Genomic DNA, 19526 nt, shown 5'->3' on the forward strand with positions numbered 1-19526 from the left:
AGGTAGGGTGAGCAAGGATTACTCACCTCCGTCACTGGTGTTGTGCAATGCCAGGTCTATAGGCAACAAAACCGCCACCCTGCGAGACTTCTTCACCTCGCACGGGGTTGACCTGGCTTGTGTGACGGAGACCTGGGTGCGCGAAGGGGAAACTGTTCCATTACGAGAGATGGCGCCCCCGGGTTTCTCTGTCCTCCACCAGTCGCGGACTGTGGGCCGGGGGGGAGGGGTGGCATTATTAATCCGAGGAGATTGTTCTTTCAGGGCTCTACCGTCGCCATCGATCCCCGGCATTGAATGTGTTGGCCTAGTGTGGGGCTCTGAGGAGAGCTTGGCTGTCTGGCTGGTGTACCGGCCACCTAGCGCACCAGCAGCCACCCTGTCAGGCCTGCTGGAGGCGGTGGCCGGCTGGGCCTTGGAGTTCCCTAACCTATTGGTATTGGGGGACTTCAACATCCATGCTGATGCCATTCCCTCCTCACAGGCACTGGACCTGGTGTCTTCCATGGCGGCACTAGGGCTCTCCCAGTTTGTGTCGGGCCCCACACATCAAGCAGGCCACACGCTGGATTTGATCTTTGGCGTCGGTACAGATGTGGTCATGTCTCCTTCGATGAAGGTGCCATGGTCTGATCACTACGCACTGAAAGCCAGGATTGATTTTCCACCCCCACCCTGCTTAGGTGGTGAGCCAATTTGGGCTCGCCCGCAGAGGCTGATGGACCCTGATAGATTCCGTCAGGCCTTGCAGGACTTTGCTCCCCCTGGCGACTCATTGACTGAGCTTGTTGAGGGCTGGAATATCCAGCTCCTAGCAGCCATTGATGAGATCGCACCTAGGCGCCCTCTGCGACCCCGCAGAAACCGGGCTCCCTGGTTTACCAAGGAGCTTCGGAAAATGAAGCGGGACCTCAGACGGCTAGAGCGAGTATGGCGGGGTGCCCGTGACGGAGCCTCAAGAACATCTTATAGGGTTTTTATGAAAACCTACGAGATGGCAGTGAAGGCCGCTAAGAAGTCCTACTTCTCGGCCTCCATTGCCTCCGCTAGCTCTCGCCCGGCGCAATTATTTAGTATAATTAGGTCTTTAACGTCCCTTGAAGGACAGCCAAATCTAAATAACAATTCGGCACACAGCTGTGAGGCATTTGCGAGCTTCTTTGCGGAGAAGGTCCTGTTGCTCTGCCATGACCTCCCTGCCAATTTGGATACAATAAAGGAACTGGAGGCCCCTCGACTGTCCTCGGGTCCAGTATTGGACCACTTTGACCGGATATCCCCAGCCGATGTGGACAGACTCCTCCAAGCTGGAAAGCCCACCACCTGTCCCCTTGACCCTTGCCCGTCTTGGCTGATTAGAGCGTGTCCAGACGAGGTGCGGGCCCCCCTGGGGGATATCATCAATTTGTCCCTTGGCACCAGGATATTCCCAGGGGAACTGAAGGAGGCAGTGGTGCGTCCGCTCTTAAAGAAAACATCATTAGATCCTTTAGATCTATCCAATTACCGCCCGGTTTCGAATCTCCCATTCCTGGGTAAGGTGATTGAGAGAGCGGTTGCTGAACAGCTTGGTAGGTTTCTGGATGAAACATCGGCTCTCAATCCATTCCAGTCCGGCTTCCGTGCTGGTCATGGGACCGAGATGGCTCTGGTCGCCCTAACAGACGATCTCCGCAGGCAGCTGGATCGAGGCGGGTCGGGGCTGCTGATTCTTCTGGACCTGTCAGCAGCCTTCGACATGGTCGATCATGAACTCCTGGACCACCGCCTTGCCGACGTGGGAATCCAGGGCACAGTCCTTCAATGGCTGCGCTCGTTTCTCTCTGGTCGGGGACAGAGGGTGGCACTTGGGGGGGAATTGTCATCGCGCCACTCCTTGGTGTGTGGAGTGCCTCAGGGTGCGATTCTCTCCCCGATGCTTTTTAACATCTTTATGCGCCCCCTCGCCCAGCTTGTCCGGACTTTTGGGCTGGGTTGCCATCAGTATGCCGATGACACCCAACTCTATCTGTTGATGGACGGCCATCCTGACTCGGCCCCAGATACACTGACCAGATGTCTGGAAGCTGTGGCTGGATGGTTACGTGGGAGCCGGTTGAAGTTAAATCCTTCTAAGACAGAGGTCCTCTGGCTGGGACGGAGCGATATGGGACTGAGGGGGCAACTCCCATCTCTTGCGGGGGTGCAATTAGTGCCAACACCGTCCGTTAAGAGTTTGGGTGTAATCTTTGATAACTCCCTCTCTATGGAGGCGCAGATTACAGCTATAACAAAGGCGGCATTTTTCCATCTCCGCCAAGCTAAGCAGTTGGCTCCTTATCTCTCTCGCCCTGACCTAGCCACTGTGATCCACGCGACGGTCACCTCCAGACTGGATTATTGTAACTCGCTCTACATGGGGCTGCCCTTGAGACTGACCCAGAAACTCCAGCGGGTGCAGAATGCCGCGGCGAGACTCCTTATGGGGTCTTCGCTGCGAGATCATATCCATCCGGTATTATACCAGCTGCACTGGCTCCCGGTGGAGTACAGGATCAGGTTTAAGGTGCTGGTTCTAACCTTTAAAGCCCTATACGGCCTAGGACCCTCGTACCTACGGGACCGCCTCTCCTGGTATGTCCCACAGAGAAATTTACGGTCTGCAAATAAAAACATCCTAAAGATCCCAGGCCACAGAGAGGTTAGGCTGGCCTCAACCAGAGCCAGGGCCTTCTCGGCCGCGGCTCCAATCTGGTGGAACGCTCTGTCACAAGAGACTAGGGCCCTGCAGGACCTGACATCCTTCCGCAGGGCCTGCAAGACAGAGCTGTTCCACCAGGCCTTTGGTCAGGGCGCAGCCTGACCCCCCTCCTCTGGCAATCGGCAATCTACACAGAATTTGCTTGATGGTTGCCATTAATTTGACTTTAATTTGATTTAATTAATTTTTATAATGAATGTTTTTAGAATGTCGGATTATTTTGATTGTTAGCCGCCCTGAGCCCAGCTTCGGCTGGGGAGGGCGGGATATAAATAAAATTTATTATTATTATTATTATTATTATTATTATTATTATTATTATTATTCTAAGCAGTGGACAAATGAGAACAAATACTGGCCTGGATTCACCTAAGCAGCCCCATCTACTGCAAAATGGGGCTTGCTCCACATTCCTCCCCCTCTCCATGCCCCCATGACCCCCTTGGATTTGACTATAGGGCATTGGGAGGGAACCTTCCCAGACGGGCTCACAAGGAGATGAGAAAGTGGATCCTTTCATTGGGGAAACTGGAATGCTTGCGTAGGCAGTATGATTATACCACCTATTTGCGCAGAAACGAATACCCATAATTAAAATGCAGATTAAAATAAGCATCCATAATTAAAATGTGCAGCAAAGCAATCGTATTAAAACAACACCACAATGTACAGGAAGGAAACCACAGAGCATTGTGGAGCAGATCATATTTCTGCTGTCTCAGAGGAGGACATTTCCCTTTTGCTTTTAGGGTCCAGTGTGCTTTGAAGATGTCGCTGTTCGTTTCACGGACGAGGAGTGGGCGTTGCTGGATCCTGACCAGAGAGCTCTGCATAAGGACGTCATGGAGGAGAATCGTGGGATCGTGGCCTCTCTTGGTAAGGCTCCCTGTGGGAGCATGATAGCTGCCTGGAAATTCAAAACATACCTCTATGGGACCAACCTCATATATTTTCACGGAGCTCAACAGAGACCCCTATAACACCTGGGAACCTAACACCCCCACAATAAAGAGTCACTTACAGTTTTCTCTTTGAACAATCTTCCTCAGATTATTCCTTTTTCTACCATGATTGTGTTAGGATATTGATGTTCCGTTCCACCTAAGCAGATGTGTGGAGCTATTGTATGTCACATGTCTGTTTACATTCCAGCACAGCTTGCTGGGAACTTCCGTTTGTGTATAGCTTTTGCCTCATGCTTCCTGCTCTTAGACATGAAGGAGAGCAGACATGTTTTTCTTTGTCTTGAGCTATGCTGAATAAACTGCTTGTAAATATGCTTTACATATGCCTGTGTCCACCCTTATGTCATGAAGAGTTAATTACTCTGCTGATTAGAGGGTGCTCCAGCTTCTGAAGAGTCCTGAAGCTGCGGGTCGCTGTTTGATGCTGTTCCGAGGACCGGAGTTTGCCCGGTTACCGGCCGGTGTGCTGGAGCCAGCTGGGGGCCTGCCTAATTCCCCTGTTTCCCTTGGACGCATCCCAACAGATTGGGCTGGTCTGAACTTCAGAGGCCATCTTAATGTTAGTTTTTATTGTTCATCTCTGGCCCTTGAGCTGATACGGCTCATCTTGCCTTGAGCCCAGCAGAGTAAAATCCCAGAGTCCGCAAACGAAAGGATGAAGCAGGTATGGTGCTACATTGCGAAAAGCTTTATTCCTGAACTATGCTGAGAGCATACAAATATACATCTTGTCTCTGTGAGAAGCAGAGAGCAACTCTCAACGAAACGAGAGAACAAAGAAACAGGAAACCAGTGAACGTCACATCCAGTCTCCCTTTCCCGTGGGAACCCAACAGTAACTTGACTGTGGAATGGAAACATAGTCCCATGACTTGCAGCTGCTGCTCAGTGAGGGAAACAGAAACTAACACTTAAATGCCAGCTTCAGAATTGTTAGGAAAGCTGAGTAGCTTCAGGTTTTTGTTTTTGCTCCTGTCAGTCTTGGGTTGACCAAAGAGGGGACTGGCAGCTAAGCTCAGGTGCTGCCAGCCAGAGAAGAAGCAGGCCTAGGGAGAGGAGAGTTAGCAGCGGAAGGCAGAGAGGAGGGGGAGAGGAACTGTCACCTGAGCTCTGAAGAAGGGGGAGAAGAAAAAGAGAGAGAGAGTGACAGACAGCTGTGTGAGAGCTACAGGAGTGAGACAGACGCTGGAATGCAGGAAGCATTCTCTGCCAAATTTAAAGAAGGTGGGGGCTTCCGTGCTGGGGAAGGGGGAGGAGCTCAGTCTGGGCAACTCCATCTTGTGGGGAGGACGATGAGTAGAGGAGCTCCGTCCAAGTTTGTTGTTTTAGCAATAAATCTGAAATTATTAACAGCCAGAGTCGTCTCATGTTTGTGGGAGAGACCAAGCCATAACAAGGACTTACGGTACATTGGAGATGGAGGGGATGCCATGACTGGGCCAAACAAAATCCATCCCAGAGAAGAAGAGCTAGACTTATTGAATTTCAGGTAGAAGTAGCAGTGGTGATGATGATGATGATGATGATGATGACACAATGGTACCTCGGTTTACAAATTTAATATTTTCCGGAACAGGACTGTTCTTAAATCAAGATACCACTGTAGTAATAGTAATTATTTTAATTTCTACCCTGCCCATCTGGCTTGGTTGCCCCAGCCACTCTGGGCGGCTTCCAACACATATATAATCATGAAATATAAATAACACTAATCTGATCCCATATAAAAAGAACATTAACTTTAAAATGAACAACTTCTACTAGTGGCCAAAATTTTGGAAACCTTTTGTGAAAAGTGTATTTCAGAGGTTTGATGGCTCATAACACCGTTTTGTGTGGAGTAATACCATAAAATTATATAGCAATGGAAAGATAATTTAATGAAGAAAGTAATGCAATGACTTTTATGAAGGAGTATTTATTGGAACAGCAGTCATAAAGAAAAAAAGTGAAACTTTTGGTAACCATTGGTAACCTTTAGCTTTAATTACGGCCTTACAACGCCTTCCCATGAAGTTTTTAGTTCTGCAGCTCTAATAATGTGAAACTAAGACTGAATTATTGCCTCTGCTAATTGGGCTTTATTGCTGGGTTGCCTTTGATTAACAAGTTTCTTTAGTCGGCCCCATAGATTTCCGATTGGGTTAAAGTTTTGGCTATTCCCAGGCCATTCCCAGGCAGTGGAATATCATTATCTTGAATGCACCTTTTGCACACAGCAGCAACACGACATAGAGCTGAATCCTGTTGAAAATATATAAATGCTCCGGTATCTGGGGAAAGATCACCTGCGGAACACTTCAGTTTGGGCTAAAGTATTTCCTTTTATGTATTTTGGGGCATTTACATTCCCATTAATGACGCAAATTCTGCCCACACCTTTTGCTGCCATACAACCCCAGATCATCACACTGTCGGGGTGTTTCACGGTCAGTGTAATGCAGATAGGATGTAAATCTTCTCTGATTCTTCTCCTTGCGTATTTCATGCCATCACTAGCAAGCAAGGAGATTTGGGTCTCATCGCTCCAAATAACACCGCCCCATTGTTCCACTGTCCAGTTAACATGGGTTTAATCTTTTCAACCTTTGTTTGAGAGATAACAATGGCTTTTTCCTTAGAACTCTAACGTTTAGACCAGTCCTTGCACTCAACTTCACATTACATGGCTCCATGTCATCTTGGACCCAGATGATTTTTTTCTGTCATGTAGGCACAGTCTCTCCTCTCGTCCATCATCACTTGCCTTTGTGCACCTTTCCCTGCCTTAACAAGTCTGATTTTGTAGTGACTGAGTCTCCTTATACCTCTTCCAAAATATAGAAATGCCAGCTTTGGTTATGTTTTCCCCAATCTCTCTTCTAATTTCTTCATAACTGTAGCCTTGTTCACTTAATAGTACAATCTTACATCGCTTTCTGAGTGACCAGTCAGCGTTTTGTGCTATTTCTATAATTTTATTATGTTTTACAACGTAAGCAAATTGTGCTTCATTTTTCTGGTTACTTGGCTATAATGTTTGAAAGAATACGGTATAATTAAACAAACTTTGTTGAATTGCATTCTTGATAAAATTATCTTTCCATTGATATATAATTTTATATTATTACTCCAAAAGAAGCGGTGTTTTGAGCCATCAAACCTCTGAAATACACTTTTCTCCAAAATGCTTCTGCAATTTTGACCACTACTGTATATCAAACAAAGCGCATTCAACGACACATCAGAATCTCATAATAAATATGTTGGTTAATGACAAACAACACATGTAATGAACACACACCCAACTCCCTTCAGTTCTTCTCCATTTGTTCCTGAGGCTCTAATCCCTTTTTGTCTCCATTGCAGATTGTGATGAAATGGAAATTGAGAACAAAGGTGAACACGACAAAATCCCCAGAGAGGAGAAGCCACACAAAAATTTGGAGTGTGGAGAAAGCTGCAGTCAGAGCTCCCATTCCACTTCCCATCAACAAAATGTCATTGGAAAGAAACTCTATCAGTGCATGGAATGTGGAAAGAGCTTCACTGATAGCTCCTCTCTCACTTCCCATCAAAGAATTCATACAGGGGAGAAACCCTATCAGTGTGTGGAATGTGGAAAGCGCTTCAATAGGAGCTCCAATCTCACTTCCCATCAAAGAATTCATACAGGGGAGAAACCCTATCAGTGTGTGGAATGTGGAAAAAGCTTCACATGTAGCTCCTCTCTCACTTCCCATCAAAGAATTCATACAGGTGAGAAACCCTATCAGTGTGTGGAATGTGGAAAAAGCTTCATTAGAAACTCCGATCTCACTTCCCATCAAAGAATTCATACAGGGGAAAAAGCATATCAGTGTGTGGAATGTGGAAAAAGCTTCACTCATAGCTCCTCTTTCACCTCCCATCAAAGAATTCATACTGGGGAGAAACCATATCAGTGTGTGGAATGTGGAAAGAGCTTCACTCATAGCTCCTCTCTCACCTCCCATCAAAGAATTCATACAGGGGAGAAACCCTATCAGTGTGTGGAATGTGGAAAGAGCTTCACTGATAGCTCCTCTCTCACCTCCCATCAAAAAATTCATACAGGGGAGAAACCCTATCAATGTGTGGAATGTGGAAAGAGCTTCAGTAAGAGCTCCTATCTCACTTACCATAAGAGATTTCACAAAGGGGAGAAACCCTATCAGTGTGTGGAATGTGGAAAGAGCTTCACTGATAGCTCCTCTCTCACCCCCCATCAAAGAATTCATACAGGGGAGAAACCCTATCAGTGTGTGGAATGTGGAAAGAGCTTCACATGTAGCTCCTCTCTCACTTCCCATCAAAGAATTCATACAGGGGAGAAACCCTATCAGTGTGTGGAATGTGGAAAGAGCTTCAGTCAGAGCTCCCATCTCACTTCCCATCAAAGAATACATACAGGGGCGAAACCCTATCAGTGTGTGGAATGTGGAAAGAGCTTCACTGATAGCTCCTCTCTCACCTCTCATCAAAGAATTCATACAGGGGAGAAACCATATCAGTGCTTTGAATGTGGAATGAGCTTCAGGAAGAGCTCCAATCTCACTTCCCATCAAAGAATTCATACAGGGGAGAAACCCTATCAGTGTGTGGAATGTGGAAAGAGCTTCAGTCAGGGCTCCAATCTCACTTCCCATCAAAGAATTCATACAGGGGAGAAACCCTATCAGTGTGTGGAATGTGGAAAGAGCTTCAGTCATAGTCCCGATCTCACTTCCCATCAAAGAATTCATACAGGGGAGAAACCCTATCAGTGTGCGGAATGTGGAAAGAGCTTCAGTCAGGGCTCCAATCTCACTTCCCATCAAAGAATTCATACAGGGGAGAAACCCTATCAGTGTGTGGAATGTGGAAAGAACTTCAATCAGAAATACAGTCTCACTTCCCATAAAAGAATCCATACAAAGGTCGGAAACAACATTATACAGCTTTTGGAGTCTGGCAAATCCGCATCTTTATAACCAGGCCTTTAGCTGATTGACATCTACTGCCTTTTTGACATGTGGTTTTTTTGTGTTTTTATGTTGTAACATTCCTCAGACCTGTGGGTGTAGGGAATAGGTGCCAACTATTAAAGGCCTGGGGGTCTTTGCCCCCCCCATAAAATATTCGAGGAGAACTTCCAGTTGGCCGCCCGATTTATGGCGGACAGAAGCTCTTTCGGCCGAAAGAGCCCCGGCACTTTCAAGATTGGGGTGATCGTGAGAGCATCGCGGAACCCCGAAAAATACCTCAGATTGAGCATTCTGAGAACCTGGTGTTTCGGCGGGTACCCTTAGCAACCCCCCTGCTCCCCAGTAAGCGCTAGTAAGAGCTCCGAGAGCGAGCGGGATTGGAGACGGTACTGTGGAATCGACTTGCTTCCTTCACTGCGCGAAGCTCCAAAGCCCGGTGATTGTGAGCGACCAATTTCTCGGACTAAATTAAGATCGGAAAACTGTGAGTAAAAAGGGTTTGCATTTGGACATTAAATTGGACTGTAAGGGATTTAAACACAGAGGTCGATCCCTTTCCGCTGAAGAGAAAGTGAAAGCAGTTACCGCTGACCGAAGCCGTAACTTTAAAAGACGTGCTAAAAACTTTCAAGGAAATATTCCAAGCCCCTCTGTCTGCAGGGGGGAGGGGGGAGAATTTGACTGAATTGGGACCCTGCATGAGATAGATTTGACAGAGAATAGACTTGCTTTCTGGAAGCGGACCTCCCAGTGAGGAAAGGCTAGACTCCATTATTACGTCACAAAGGGAGAGGATACTTTCAACTTTTGTTTTCCTCTTTGGGGATTACAAAGTAACTACAGCTGTCTGAACTCGCTGAAACATTGTACAGTGTATCTTTTACCCTCCTGGAATTGGTTACAAGAGTTCAAATCAATTTTGGATGCTTTTCAATAAGAATAAGAAGAATAAAAAGAATAAGACTTTGAAAGGGGGGAGCTGCTGAGCTGCCTGTTGCCGTCTGTGTACTAAAAACCTGTGGACTGAGTCTGGGTGAGCGGACCTTGAAACTGTGGAATAGTTATGGCTAATGGTGTAGGTAAGCCTGAGAAAAGCAAGCCTAAAGACAGAAGAGGCTCTAAAGCACTAACTTTTGAAGAGTCGGTGATGCAAATGTTGACTGAAATAAAACAGATGGAAGAGGAACCCAGCAGAGCCTACAGGAACTGAAACAAGAATTTGTAGATTTGAAAAAAGAAATTCAAGAAGTCAAGGCAGAAGTTACAGGTCACAAGACAAGATTGTCAGAATTGGAAAGTCCCTGAGAGTCCCTGATGTGGAGAGGACCCAAGAGGAAGCGCTTAAGGCAATTGCTTTTTTGCCTGGAAGAATCTGGGACCAGAAAGAGGAGGAGACACAAGAAGGTTGGAAGAAATTTAAAGAATATTTAGCTAAATATTGTTATATATGATAATGAGAAGTCACTTGGAAGTAACAAATAGGCTTAGGACTAAAATATGAACGTGTTGTAAAATATGAAGGATTAGAATACTAATAAAAGAGACGAGGATAGTAAATAGGAGATAATTTTATTAGAAATATGATTTTGGAGAACTGTTACAATGTGATACAATGAAATTCAGTTAGGGGGGACTCAATGAAGTCAGTTAACAATGTAAGGTAAATTGGGTTTTGAAAGTAATAATTGTTTTTAAGTTTTTCTATTGTATTCTAATGTGTTTTCTTTTGTTGTGTGTTGTGTTGTGTAATGTCATTTCTTAGAAATTTGGAAAAGCAATAATTTTTTTTTGAAAAAAATAATATTTGAGGAGGCCACCCCCCAGATTTTTTTTCTTTTCTTTTCAAATGCAACCTTTTATTCCGCAACTTGCCACACAAGGAAGTCCACTGACCGCTGGTGCAATCTTATTCAGGGCCCGGTAATCATGGCAGGGACGTAGCTCCCCACACTTCTTAAGGAAGAGTACTGGAGAAGCGGTGAGCGAGGTAGAGGGCCGAATGAACCCGCTCTCCAGGTTATTGCAAAGGAAGTCCTGCAAGGCTTAGCGCTCTGGCTCCGTAAGAAAGTATAGGCGGCTCACAGGCAGGGGCACCCAGGGCTGGAGGTCTATGCCACAGTCGAAAGACCAATGAGGCTGTGGTAAACGGACGCCCAGTGTCTTGCCCCTCCCTCACCTGTCTTTGCTCTCCGGCCAGATCAGGTTTCTTGGGCAAGGCTGGCAAACCCGTTTACTTTTCAGAAACAGGACATAATAGAACTGGTAGGGCTGCCACCACTCCCTCGACCCAGGGTTACCAGAAGCCACAGCTCAAGGGAGTCAGCTGTGCTCCTTTGTTACCGGCTAACCCCCAAACTACAAGTTGCTTCCACAAGCTTGCAGGCAGAAATCCTTTGATACAGCGCGACCAAGAAGTCTAGGCGTTGGAATTAGCCATTCCCCCGGATAGGCACACACAAGACAAAAGAAAGTTCTTTCTTAAAATTTATTTAAAAATCATAAAGAACATGCTAATAAGCAGGCACAACTTTTTGTGAATTACAAGTACAGAGAAAAATAAGAACGTTGTAAAATATAGCTAGCTAGTACTTACTTCTATACTCTAAAGCAAAGATAGGTTAGTTAGAGTCTTTCAGAAATCCGCATCCAAAGGTCTCAGAAAATCTTCAATGCAAAAGCACAAAAGGACGAAAGGACGGCTGCTTGGTGGACGTCAGCAGCCGGGCGATTCTTTGCGAATTGCAGAGCGCGCGCTTTCAAACCATTCTCTAGATCTTTTATCCATAATTTGCACGTGGAATCAGAAACCCCAGGACCAATCAAAATCCCTTGATTACATTTGAATTCTCCAATGACCAGTTTGTGGGCTAATAATTCTAACTTGTGACAGCTGAGCCAATTAAGCCTTCAGAACCTAGATCAAGGTGTTTCCTCCCTTCCCATGGAGACTGGTGGAGCTTAGGCAGACGCACATTCCCAAGCAATCAAGGATAGATAACATTACAGAGGGTATGTTCATAGCTTTGAACACAGGTGTTAAACCTTCAATTTAGCCCGGCAATTCCTTTCCCATAGAAGTCCTCTCACGCCTTTGGAGCCAACGGGCCCACAAATTAAAGCAACAGGACGGCTCTCATAATCCTTACTGGTTTGCCACAAGGCCTCACTCTCCACTTGACCAAAGAACAGCTACTAGGAAAGTACTAACTTTACTACAGAGGCGGCAGCTGCTCTGCCCCCTGTTCCTCAAACACTTCTTGGTAGCCCTGGTAAGCAGCGGGGAGCGTTGACACAGCTTCCCCCGTGGGGGCGGCCACTAGCATCTTGGACCGAGCATGGGGACATGGGTCTGGGAAGCGCACAGTCTGATTGACCCAGTTGATTTGAAGATTGCGAGACTCCAGCCAGTCCATCCTGAGCACCAGGGGAAACCGAGGCATTGTGGCAATGTCCAAGGTGCGCACCTCCCGGTGCTGCTGGTGACACAGGACCAAGGGCTGAGTCTCCTGAGTGACGGCACCCGAGCGCAGGAGCCATCCATCAATTGCCTCCACCAGTACCGGTTCTGGCTTGTCCTGGAGTGGCACCTGATGATGGGCGGCGAAGGCAGGGTCCATACAGGAGCGGGTTGCCCCTGAATCTACCAGAGTGTGGGTGAGAATCCAGGGCCCACCAGGGGGGGTATAGATGCACCCGAACCATGAGGTGTTGCAAATTCCACCGGTGAGGTCCCATCATGCGATGTTTGGGACCCCAGGTTGCCTGGGCCATCGGCTACTAGGGTTGGCCATTTCCCTGTGGCTGGCGTTTTCTCGGGACAGGATTGGGCATAGTGTCCACTCCTGCCGCAGTAGAGACACAGGTTGCCCTCCAGACGCTGAGTCTTCTCTGAGGGGGAGAGGCGAGGCTGCACTGCCCCGAGCTGCATTGGCTCCTCCAGCGACTTGGCTGTGGCCATGGAACTGCTGGGAAGGACCGGAGCCGGGAGCTGGGAGTGCTGGCGGCCCTGAGCCTGGCGATGGTCCTCCAACCGATCGTCTATCTGCAGGCTCCGTTGAATGAGGGCGTCCAGCATGGTGGGGCGATCCATCATGGCCAGCTGGTCCAGTATCTCATCCAAAAGCCCCTCGAGGTACTGGTCCTGAAGGGTGGAGTCATTCCAGGACAAGTCCTGTGCCAACAGCCGAAATTCTGTGGCGTAAGCTGCTACTATGGCCTTGTCCTGTTTCAACCGCCGAATCGCGAAGTTTGGACTATATATACCTGCAAGAGACAGGGGAGGAAGTTAAAATTCCACCGCTCAGAACCTGGGAACGGGTTGTAAATGGGACAATAAGACTGTGGTGCCTTGGAACGTGCCTTGACTGTGAATAGAGAGATACATTGTTTTTAGCTGTCCTCTTCTGATCTTAAAAAGGAGGAAAAGTAACTGAAAATTGAAACTAACTTTCTTCCTTGAGCTGTGTTTAAAAGACGCTATTTTGGACTAACACGAGTACAGATAGCAACTATTTCCCCCTAGAGGAAGCTTCTGAAATTGTTACAAGAGTTGGATCAGGGGAATTTTCCACCTGTAAGATAAAACTGTGTGACTGTGGGACTGGCCTTGGGATTTTTAAGTGTTATGGCAGATGGGAAAGAAAAAGTAGATTTGCCACTCCAAGACAAAACAACAAGGTCTGGGAAGTCTTGGCAGTGAAGAGCGTCAGCATCTGGCCCTTCTGCCCCATCTGCGGCTGTTCCGATACAATCTAAACCAAGAGGAATGTTATCAGAAGAAGCTTTAGCACTTGCATTAAGTAAGATAAACGTCTCACTGGAACAACTTAATAAGAAAGTCGATGATGCAACTACTACAATTAAGCTTAACACAGAAAGCCTAAATAACTTGGGACAAAAGGTGAGTACAAATACAGAAACTATCGAGAAATTGATACAGGAATCTACTACGATACGACAGACCGCAGAGGAGGCCAGGGAAAAAGTTGCTGCCGTGGAAGTAAAGGTAGCACAACTTGAAACAGAGAGAGTCCCAGATCTGCAGAGGCAACTTGAAGACTACAAGTCGAAATTTTCTATGATTGAGCTTAAGGAAAAACAGACGAATTTGAGGATCAGAGCTGTACCTGAAGTGGAGAAGGGCAGTTTGATAGATTTTCTCACGCAGAAATTTGCAGACTTTTGGGATTTGGATTTGGAACAGGATGAATTTAAAATCGTGACTGCCTTTAGACTTGGAAGAGGAGGGAAGAAAGAGAAGAATAGAATAAGAGACTGTTTGATTACCCTCCGAACTAAAGAAGAGAAAGATAAAATTTTGGGTTGGCATTATCAGAATCCTTTGGAAGTACTACAGTCAAGAGTGGAGATTTTTAAAGACATCCCGAAATACCTTTTGGATCTTAGGTCCAATTACAGTGACTTGGTTGCCCTGCTGAGAAAGAACAAAATTAACTTTAGGTGGGAATTTCCCCAAGGCCTATCCTTCAGTTTCAAAGGAAGGAAAATAAAAATAAAATCAGTAGAAGATAAAGCTAAATTTTTGAATAATTACGAAGAAGATCTGCAGAAGGGGTCTGGAAAAGAGTCAAGAGCATCGGACAGAAGATCACCTGATAGAGGACCAGAACAAAAAGCATTGGACAGAAGATCACCAAAAAAAGGAATACTGGACATAGCAAAACTACGCTTCGGACTGGACAATTCAGTGATATCAACAGAAGAAGAGCAAGCATTGGGTGCAGTTGGAGGAAAATCAGAGTAATCGCATCATGGCATTGCAAATATTAAGTTGGAATATTAATGGACTGAATTCTCCCGAAAAAAGGAGCAGAGTCTTTCATTTATTGAAAAAGGAACAATTGGACTTGATTTGTCTACAAGAAACACATGTGACAAGGCTACATAGGAAAATACTGAGTAATAAAAGATTGGGTCATGAATTTATTTCATCAGACAAAGTTTAAAAAAGAGGAGTAGTACTTTATGCAAAGGAGAGCCTATCACCGAAATTTATATTTAAGGATGATCAAGGAAGATTTGTTGCAATTGAAATCGAATCACAATGAGAGAAATTTTGATAGTAGGTATCTATGCACCAAATGAGGGAAAATCGGAATTTTTTAAGAAGTTACACGAGACTCTGTTGGATTACATGGACTACAATATAATTTTGATGGGGGACATGAATGGAGTGGTATCTACAAATATGGATAAGGCACAGAGACAGGTAGTTACTAAGGATGGTAGACTACCAAAAACTTGTTTTGATATGACTGACAATATGGATTTAGTGGACACATGGAGAATGAAGAACCCTTTGGGAAGAGAGGGAACTTTCTTCTCTGAGGCCAAAATGACATGGACAAGAATTGACCAAATTTGGGCAACTAGAGGGCTGGCTCCGAAGATTAGAAAAGTGGAAATCTGCCCTAAAACTTGCTCCGACCATAATGCTGTGAAGATGGAAATGAAACTAACACCAATTGGTTCCTTTAGATGGAGGATGAACGACACTTTGTTTAGGAATGAAGAAGTGACTAAGAAGGCCCAAAAAACCCTGAGAGATTATTTCGAGATAAATATGAACACCACTGTTGAAAAAAGAGTAATCTGGGACGCAAGCAAAGCGATTATGAGAGGATTTCTGATACAACAGAATGCAATTAAGAAGAGAGTCCAAAATGAGAAAAAAGATAAAATTCTGGAGAAAATAAAGGAAGGAGAAAAGAAATTGAGAATGAAACCAAAGTCGCAGGAGATCCTGAAAGAGATAAAGTTATATCAAGTACAATATATGAAAATGATGAATCAGAAAATAGAATGGAAAATTAAACAGATGAGACAAAAGACGTTTGAATCAGCATATAAATGCGGAAAACTGCTGGCTTGGCAAATGAAAAAAAGACAAAAACTTAATATTATTACAAATTTGGAAGTAGAAGGAAAGAATATACAGCATCCAGTGGAGATCAGAAAGTGCTTCCGGAGGTACCTTAAACAACTATATACACAGGAGACACAGAAAGAAATGGACATTGACCGTTTTTTGAAAATAAATGGTTTACAAAAAATCTCTCAAAAAAATAAGTTAATGTTGAATTATAAAATAACAGATCAGGAGGTAGAAGGGGCCATTCAGAACATGCAATTAGGTAAATCCCCAGGACCGGATGGTTTGACTTCAAGATATTATAGATCCTTGAAAGAATGGTTTGTACAACCTTTAAAGGAAGTCTGTAATGAAATATTGGAAGGGAAAAGGGCATCAGAGTCGTGGAAGGAAGCTTATATTACACTTATACCGAAAATAGAGTCTGAGAAGACACAGCTTAAGAATTACCGCCCCATATCTTTGCTTAATGTGGATTATAAAATTTTTGCACATATTTTGGCTAAAAGACTAAAAAAGGTGTTAGTAGAAGAAATTCATAAAGATCAAGCGGGCTTTCTCCTGGGCAGACACTTGTCTGACAATACGAGGAACATAATTAACATTTTAGAGAAACTACAATTGAATATTAATACTAAAGCAGTTCTGGTATTTGTGGACGCGGAGAAAGCCTTCGACAATATTTCTTGGAGTTTCATGAAGAAAAACTAACAAGGGATGGGGGTTGGTCAAGGGTTTGGAAATGGTATAGGTGCAATTTATTCAGAACAAAAGGCTAAATTAATTGTGAATAATATAGTGACGGAAGAATTTAAGATAGAGAAAGGAACACGACAAGGTTGCCCAATCTCTCCATTGCTTTTTATATCGGTCCTGGAGGTTCTTCTAAACATGATTAGAAGGGACCAATTGGTTAAAGGTATACAAGTCGGAGCTAAACAGTACAAACTGAAAGCATTTGCTGATGATTTGGTATTGACATTACAGGAGCCAGAATCTAGTACTAAAAGAGTACTGGAACTAATTCAATAATTTGATCAGGTAGCGGGTTTTAAGTTGAACAAATGAAAACTAAGGTGTTAGAGAAAAACCTAACAGTGATCGAGAGAGAGAGGTTTCAGAAGGAGACAGGATTAACATTGGTTAAGAAAGTGAAAAACCTAGGGGTCAATATGACTGCCAGGAATGTGAACTTGTTTAAGGATAACACCTGACAAATGTTGGATGGAAGTGAAAAAGGACTTAGAAATATGGTCAAATCTGAAGCTATCATTGCTGGGCCGAATTGCTGCGATAAAAATGAATGTACTGCCTAGGATGCTGTTTTTGTTTCAAACATTGCAAATTCTGGATAAAATGGATTGTTTCAAGAAGTGGCAGAGAGATATTTCTAGATTTGTCTGGCAGGGCAAGAAACCTCGAATAAAATTTAAGATACTAACTGATGCTAAAGAAAGAGGTGGATTTGCCCTGCCAGACCTTAAACTTTATTATGAATCAGCCGCTTTTTGCTGGCTGAGAGAATGGTTGCTTCTTGAAAACACTGACGTGCTGGATCTAGAAGGTTTTAACAACGTATTTGGGTGGCATGCATATTTGTGGTATGATAAGGTCAAAGCACATAAAGCATTTAAAAATCATATTGTCAGAAAAGCACTGTTTAACATCTGGATAAGATATAAGGACTTGCTCGAAAATAAAACCCCAAGGTGGTTGTCACCAATGGAAGCGAAGGCTCAGAAAAAGCTCAATATGGAGGCCAAATGGCCGAAATATTGGGAAATTCTGGAACAAGAGGGAGATAGATTAAAACTACAGAGTTTTGAAAAACTAAAAAATAGAGTATGGGATTGGCTCCATTATTATCAAATAATGGAGGCATATAATCTGGACAAAAAAATTGGCTTCCAGGTGGAAAAATCAAAATTGGAAATACAGCTGTTAGACCCCAAAAGTAAGAACTTGTCAAGAATGTATAACTTGCTGTTGAAATGGAACACTCAGGATGAAACAGTGAAATCAGCTATGATTAAATGGGCACAAGATGTTGGACATAATATTATGATGGCTGACTGGGAACAGTTATGGACCACAGGTATGAAATTTAAGGCATGTAATGCCTTAAGAGAGAATATAATGAAAATGATCTATAGATGGTACATGACACCAGTCAAGCTTGCAAAAATTTACCATTTGCCCGATAATAAGTGCTGGAAATGTAAAGAGACTGAAGGCACATTCTTTCACCTTTGGTGGACATGCCAAAGGATTAAGACTTTCTGGGAAATGATCTACAATGAAATGAAAAAGGTATTTAAATATACTTTTCTGAAGAAACCAGAGGCCTTCCTCCTGGGCATGGTTGGCCAATTGGTGCCAAAGAAGGATAGAACTTTTTTTATGTATGCTACAACAGCAGCAAGAATACTTATTGCAAAGTACTGGAAGACACAAGATCTACCCACCCGGGAAGAATGGCAGATGAAGGTGATGGACCTTATGGAACTGGCGGAAAAGACTGGCAGAATCTGAGACCAGGGAGAAGAGTTGGTGGAAGAAGATTGGAAGAAATTTAAAGATTATTTACAGAAACATTGTAAAATTAAGGAATGTTAGGAGGCTGGAATGTGGCTTTAGCAGAAATATTATAAAGGATTAAGTAAAAATAGATTGTTAATGGAGGAAAGGAGGAAACGTAAAGTTACATTATATTAAGATAAATAATAGGATAAAAATTGGGAAAGATAGAAAGGATTTGCTGAAATAGCTAACTGAACTAGAATACAAAGAAGGGAGGTGCGAGGAGGCCAAGGAAACAAGTAAATGAAAGATAAGTTACGGGAAGGTTCGTTGTGTTTCTTAATTGTTTCTATTTTTCTGTTTTTTATAACCTTTTTTTCTATTTTCTTCTTTTTTTATTGTGATGTGCTGTTTTTGTTTAACTTGGAATTATCTCTTTCTCTTTCTGTAACATTTAAAACTTTAATAAATATTATTATTTTTAATAAAAAAAGAAATTTCTATAAACCGCACAAAGGTCATGCGAAAAACAAAATACAAGAAAATACAAACGTGGACAGGTCCCATCTTTGCGGGCAAAATGGAAAAGTTGCTTTAAAGGAGTCTTTCCCAAACTTGGGTCCCCAGCAGCTCCCGGACTACAGTTCCCATCGTCTCTCCCCATTGTTCCTGCTAACTAGAGATGATGGGAGTTGTAGTCCAAAAACAGCTGGAGACCCAAGTTTGCTTTAAAGGGAAAGTAGGCTGGCCCTGTGACACCCTCTGCTGGCCAAAAGCACTGCCCCAGAATCTGAACCACCCCCAGTACTCCTAATTGGAATTTATAGAGCGCAAAACTGAAGTTTGATCGGCACTTCAACCTCTAGGGAGCTTCTAGGTGCTTTCTGCACCACCTAGAGTACCCACAGAATTGTGGCGTCTACTGGCAACACACACAGGAGAACAAATGAAAGACAAACACAAGAGGCAGGAAAAAACCTGGAAAGGGCCATACCAAATGGACATCCGGTGTGAAGAAGTCACTTTCCCCACTGCTGAACAATGCCTCAGGTAGAGGAGATGGAATGCTAGAAGTGTCTCTGGGGCAAGGGGAGCTGCTGAGAAATTGAACTACGGGCACAAAATATTACTTTTTTAAAAAGTCGCTGCCATTATAGACATTGCCATTCAAATGGTGTGCACGCACCATGTGATTGATAGTGCAAGGCGGGACTTACCTGGCCCCCCACCAATATTTTATTCAAGTCGGCACCACTGGGTTGGGTGGTTTACAGATTAAATAAATACATAATTCGCCTCCCTTTGCAAATATTCCAGCTTGTCTATATCCTCATTTATTCTTCTTTAAAATGTATTTGCCCTTCATCTGAAGATTTTACATTATAAACATACAGGATAAAAGCCAAGCCAGAGAAATCTCTCCATTTTTATTCTTTTCTTTTTTT

General features: G+C 44.2%; 2 protein-coding genes across 3 annotated transcripts in view; both read left to right on the forward strand.

The window, feature by feature from the left end:
- The window catches only part of LOC144327629 (uncharacterized), a 127665-nt gene that overhangs the window by 38966 nt on the left and 69173 nt on the right, over positions 1 to 19526 (forward strand). The window lies entirely within an intron of this gene.
- The window catches only part of LOC114595517 (uncharacterized), a 133691-nt gene continuing 117031 nt past the window's right edge, over positions 2867 to 19526 (forward strand). The window contains exons 1-2 of one of the 2 annotated variants that reach the window (XR_013392747.1): positions 2867 to 3616; positions 7054 to 8775. Coding sequence is in view for 1 of the 2 variants with exons in the window: in XM_077928040.1 (XP_077784166.1) it covers positions 3583 to 3616; positions 7054 to 8675 (1656 nt within the window). In the remaining variant the exon portion in view is untranslated. Of the gene's footprint in view, positions 3617 to 7053; positions 10495 to 19526 lie in introns of those variants that run through there. The other variant, XM_077928040.1, reaches the window with a different exon arrangement.

This window comes from Podarcis muralis, chromosome 4 (genome assembly GCF_964188315.1).
Source record: "Podarcis muralis chromosome 4, rPodMur119.hap1.1, whole genome shotgun sequence".
NCBI classification, from domain to species: domain Eukaryota; kingdom Metazoa; phylum Chordata; class Lepidosauria; order Squamata; family Lacertidae; genus Podarcis; species Podarcis muralis.